Source organism: Poromitra crassiceps (assembly GCF_964638095.1).
Source record: "Poromitra crassiceps genome assembly, chromosome: 7".
In the NCBI taxonomy this organism is placed as follows: Eukaryota; Metazoa; Chordata; class Actinopteri; order Beryciformes; family Melamphaidae; genus Poromitra; species Poromitra crassiceps.
This window is the reverse complement of record NC_139628.1, coordinates 14,270,716-14,276,715: the sequence shown is the minus strand read 5'-3', so window position 1 is coordinate 14,276,715 and position 6,000 is coordinate 14,270,716. Positions and strand designations below refer to the sequence as shown.

Below are 6,000 nucleotides of genomic sequence, written 5' to 3'. Positions count from 1 at the left end.
TACTTTGACGAGGGGGGCACCCTGCCCCCGCCCTTCAACATCATCCCCAGCCCCAAGTCCATCTGCTACCTGCTGCTGTGGCTGCACAACAAGCTGTGCCACAGGGGGGCGCCGCACGGGGACGAGACGCACAAGTGTGAGAACCTCAGGGAGTTCACGGTGAGACAGCACACACACAAGCAGGCATGCACAAACTTTACTTTACTTTACTTTACTTTATTTCACTTGGCAGACGCTTTTATCCAAAGCGACGTACAACAAAGATAAAAAAGAAACAATACAAGCAATATACAGTATGCACAGTACCAGAATAATCTAAAACATAGTAAAATATAAAGTGCTATTGGATGTGCAATCAGTGCATTGAAAAAGTGCCTGTGAGATGAATTTGTGCAAGTGCGTCAGTACGGAAGTGGACCTGAAATAAGTGAGTCTTAAGTCTTTTTTTGAATGTAGTAAGGGAGTCAGCGGTACGGACAGGGTTAGGTAGTTCATTCCACCACCGGGGAACAACAGAGGAGAAGAGCCTGGTGAGTGAATTGGGTGGTGGAAGTGAAAGGAATCTCTCAGTAGCGGAACGTAGTGGACGGAACGGGGCATAGGGTTGGATGAGGGAGTTTAGGTAGGTTGGGGCTGTATTTGTCAGGGTTTTGTATGCAAGGGTTAGGGCCTTGAACTGGATTCTGGCGGCCACTGGGAGCCAGTGGAGGGAGATGAGGAGGGGTGTGACGTGGGTTCTGTTTGGCTGGTTGAAGATGATACGTGCTGCTGCGTTCTGAATCATTTGGAGAGGTTTGAATGTGGATGCAGGAAGGCCAGCCAGTAAGGAATTACAGTAATCAATGCGAGATAGAATGAGGGCCTGGACTAGAAGCTGTGCTGTGTGTACGGTTAGATAGGGTCTGATTTTCTTGATGTTGTATAGAGTGAATCAAACACGCACACGCGCGCACACACACACACACACACACACACACAAGCAGGCATGCACACACACACAGGGATGCTTTATGTGTAAGAGAATGTGAGAATACGTGATGACGATGATGATGATGATGATGAAGATGATGATGATGATGGTTTTACCAGGCTAGCTACCAAAGCTAGAAATATTTGTGTCTCAGAAAAAAAAAAAAAAGATTTCTACACAGACTTTTTTAAATCGCATTATATGGTGGTTTTATTGAATCGCGAACCCCGTCTCGCAGAGGGGGGGTTCCCCCGAGGGCCAAGGGATACAGGTGCTTGGCGCAACAGAGGAAGATGCCGAGGACAGGAAGAGATGGAGACGGTTGATCCTGCGGTGGCGCCCCCTGCAGGAGTAGATCAAAGAAAAAAGAACAAGACCCAGGGCACCAAAAGATTGAGAGAGATGTATTTTAGAAAATATGACAGCATAGTGACGTCTCTGTAGTGTTTTATATCATTTACGAGATACGAGATACAGTAAGCGGATAGTCCAATAACGAGTAGGAGGTGTCAGTGTTGCTCAAGGACACTCTGTCAGGCTAGGAGGCAGCTGCCGGGACCAAACCTGTGACATTACCGTAACGGGACGGGCGCTCTAACCAGCAGGTGGCACTGCTGCTCTGCTGAGAAAACACCTTCAGAAGACAGAACAGAAGTTTAAAGTCTGAATAATACTCCTGCAAGCGTTTCACATATTTATAATTCAAGCGCAGCCTAACATGCTGGCATGGCCATCTGGCCGTCAGCGCATGCTCTGACCTCTGCCCTCTGACCTCACCTCGGCCGGGCCCGCAGGCGGCATGCTGAATATTGATGTTGATGTTAACAAGTCGCCATGGGACTTTACATACACACAGCGCTGCACCAACTGTTTTCTCCACAATTGTACTTGGCCAATTCCCCCTGCTGGCTCCACCCCCTCTGCTGATCTGCTGGCTCCACCCCCTCTGCTGATCTGCTGGCTCCACCCCCTCTGCTGATCTGGGAAGAGCCGTAGACTAGCACATGCCTCCTCCGATACATGTGCAGTCGCCAGCCACTTCTTTTCACCTGACAGCGAGGGGTTTCACCGGCAGGATGTAGCGTGTGGGAGGATCATGCTGGAGGTAACAAGGGGACTCGAACCTGCGACTCTCATGTTGGTAGAAACAGGATCCTGCAGGCACCACTGCACACACACACACGCACGCACGCACGCACGCACACACACACACACACACACACACACACACACCTACACACACACACGCACACACCTACACACACACACACACACACACACACACACACACACACACACACACACACACACACACACACCTACACACACACACACACACACCTACACACACCTACACACACACACACACACACACACACACCTACACACACACACACACACACACACAGAGTACAGCTGGCATGTTCACCTCAGTTGAAGTCAGCTGAGTTATATAAGCCACGCCCACACAGGTTCACAGAGCCACACAGCACTGCACATATCTGATCAAGGGAGAGAGAGGTGGGGAGTGTGTGCGTGTGTACGCGTGTGTGTGTGTGTGTGTGTGTGCACGTGTGTCTGTGTGTGTGTGTGTGTGCACGCATGTGTCTGTGTGTGTGTGTGTGCGTGCGGTGTGTGTGCGTGCGTGCGTGCGCGTGCGTGTGTGTGTGTGTGTGTGTGTGTCTGTGTGTGTATGTATTGATAGAATCAGCGACACAGGGATAGTGTATGTGTGTGATGTGATTTGTTATTTGGGCTTAGGGCAGTGAGAGAGAGATGGAGAGGCATGATAATGGAGAGATGAGCTAGATGTGTAAAACATGATGAAAGAGAGAGAAATGAAATGAGAGAGAGGGAGAGAGACAGAGTCATACGTTAGAGAGAGACTTAGAGAGAGAGAGAGACAGTGAGAGGAGCGAGAGACAGAGACATACGTTAGAGACAGACTTAGAGAGAGAGAGAGACAGTGAGAGGAGAGAGAGACAGAGACATACGTTAGAGAGAGACTTAGAGAGAGAGAGACATACGTTACAGAGAGACTTAGAGAGAGAGAGAGACAGTGAGAGGAGCGAGAGACAGAGACATACGTTAGAGAGAGACTTAGAGAGAGAGACCGAGACAGAAAGACCATGAGAGGAGAGACAGAGACATACGTTAGAGAGAGACTTAGAGAGAGACCGAGACAGAAAGACCGTGAGAGGAGAGACAGAGACATACGTTAGAGAGAGACTTAGAGAGAGAGAGAGACCGAGACAGAAAGACCGTGAGAGGAGAGACAGAGACATACGTTAGAGAGAGACTTAGAGAGAGAGAGAGACAGTGAGAGGAGCGAGAGACAGAGACATACGTTAGAGAGAGACTTAGAGAGAGAGACCGAGACAGAAAGACCATGAGAGGAGAGACAGAGACATACGTTAGAGAGAGACTTAGAGAGAGAGAGAGACCGAGACAGAAAGACCGTGAGAGGAGAGACAGAGACATACGTTAGAGAGAGACTTAGAGAGAGAGAGAGACCGAGACAGAAATACCGTGAGAGGAGAGACAGAGACATACGTTAGAGAGAGACTTAGAGAGAGAGAGAGACCGAGACAGAAAGACCGTGAGAGGAGAGACAGAGACATACTTTAGAGAGAGACTTAGAGAGAGACAGAGACAGTGAGAGGAGAGAGAGACAGAGATATACGTTAGAGAGAGACTTAGAGAGAGAGAGGGACCGAGACAGAAAGAGAGTGAGAGGAGAGAGAAACATACAGAAGAGAGAAAGACAGAGAGCGTGAGAGGAGAGAGACAGAGAGATAGAGAGAAAGACAGAGAGACAGAGAAAGTAAGAGGAGAGAGAGAGAGTGAGAGGAGAGATAGAGAGACTGAGAGACATACAGTAGAGAGAGAGAGAGAGAGATACAGAGAGAGAGAGTGAGAGGAGAGAGACAGAGAGAGAGTGAAAGGAGAGACAGACATACAGAAGGGAGAGAGAGACAGAGAGAGACGGAGAGAGGGATGCTGGTAAAGCTTAATGAAATTGAATCACTTGGAGAAAAATTTGCAAATTGGGGAACAGAGAGGAGATATCGAGAGGATGAGTGTGTGTGTGTGCGCGCGTGTGCGCGTGTGTGTGTGTGTGTGCGCGTGTGTGTGTGCGTATGAGGTCCTATCGACGTCATTATTCACTGACACATGCGCAGCAACGTGTGTGTGCCTGCATGACTTAACATAGTCAATTTTGTCACGCGTGCACACGTACGCGCACTATGATGTGTGCAAACTGCATCACGCGTAACGACAAGCTGCGTAGCACAGCTACTTAGCGTGTGTGACCAGTGTTGGAGAAATTTCGTTACGCGTTCACACACACACCCGTTGGCAGTTTTGAGTGTTACGCAACCGGAAGTGTATCTGCATTGCGCACAACACTGCGCGTACATGAACACGTCGCGTAGTTCTGTTCTGTTTTATTCTATCTCTTTCTATGTTACATTTTCATCCAGTTGATGGTGCCAGTGACCAAACCAACCAGTTGATCAAGCATGTCGCTTAGAGGAGCTGTCCGGCTTCTGAAAGGGAGCAGCGTCACAATCACATAGCCTGCTATAATGTTTATTAATGTTCCAGATGTATTTTATTTTATTGACAGTATTTCATTGTTAATATGAGCTGCTGCAAGTGTTAATGCTCTGCTGTTCCTTAACAGCACATGTGAAGTTGTTATTTTTTTTTATTTTGTAGCCTATTATAAAAGCCTGCTGCTCTCTGTTTTTGTTAACTTTATTCCTCATTCATAGGCTATATTTTTATTTTATTTATTTATTTATTTGTTTTATTGCCTAAACATTTCAGAGGCCATTTAAAAAACGTTATGCTACATGCTGAAAGATCGCCTGGTTTTTTTTTTGTGTTTTGTAGCTATAGCCTATTATATGGTAACACTTTACAATAACGTACACAAATACTATAGTAGTTACTAGTAAACTAACCATTAACTAATAGCCAGTTAATGAGTAGCTAATGAAAAATTTGGCATTAGTCAATCACTAGTTAATCATAGTTAATGAGTAGGTAGTCATTAGTTAATGATTAGTATCTATTTTCCTGAAGTATTATTGCCTGAACATTTCTGAGCCATGATTAAAATTATCTGTTTATGAATTGCGTGGTTTTGTGTGCAGTGTGATCAAAGAATAGACCTAGAATGAGTGTGTTTACTGTCATGCACACAATAAACTGATAATGAGAATTACTGAACTCAGAATAATCAGTTTATGAACGAAAAAAGGGCTCAATAGAGCCCACGGGAGCTATCAAGAAATTGTGTTGCGAGCCCTTTTTTCGTAAAATAAAATACATCTGGAACATTAATAAACATTATAGCAGGCTATGTGATTGTGGCGCTGCTCCCTTTCAGAAGCAGGACAGCTCCTCTAAGCGACATGCTTGATCAACTGGTTGGTTTGGTCACTGGCACCATCTACTGGATGAAAATGTAACATAGAAAGAGATAGAATAAAACAGAAGAGAACTACGCGACGCGTTCATGTACGCGCAGTGTTGTGCGCGATGCAGATACACTTCCGGTTGCGTAACACTCAAAACTGCCAACGCGTGTGTGTGTGAACGCGTAATGAAATTTCTCCAACACTGGTCACACGTGTACACGCTGTAAATAGCTGTGCTACGCAGCTTGTTGTTACGCGTGATGTAGTTTGCGCACATCATAGTCCGCGTGCATGTGCCCGCGTGACAAAATTGTTCTATTATCTTCATGCGTGCGCTTACGCGCTCTGGATGCGCACCCCGCGTACATCATTACGCGTACATTTACGCGTAATGATGTACGCGGGGTGCGCAGCCAGAGCGCGTAAACGCACGCATGAAGATAATAGAACCAATTTCATTACGCGTTCACACACACACCCGTTCGCAGTTTTGAGTGTTACGCAACCGGAAGTGTATCTGCATGCGCACAACATGAATGCGTAATTTTACGCGTAAATGTACGCGTAATTTTACGCGTAAATGTACGCGTAATTTTACGC

At 46.5% G+C, this 6,000-nt stretch overlaps 1 protein-coding gene across 2 annotated transcripts in view; it reads left to right on the top strand.

Annotated features, from left to right (window-relative positions):
• The window catches only part of trpc5a (transient receptor potential cation channel, subfamily C, member 5a), a gene marked incomplete at both ends in the record, with an annotated part of 171,682 nt that overhangs the window by 150,342 nt on the left and 15,340 nt on the right, over positions 1–6,000 (top strand). For both annotated transcript variants that reach the window (XM_083640792.1, XM_083640791.1), the window contains one exon: positions 1–159. This exon is cut by the window's left edge and continues 51 nt beyond it. In XM_083640792.1, coding sequence (XP_083496918.1) covers positions 1–159 — 159 coding nt within the window. The remainder of the gene's footprint in view (positions 160–6,000) is intronic.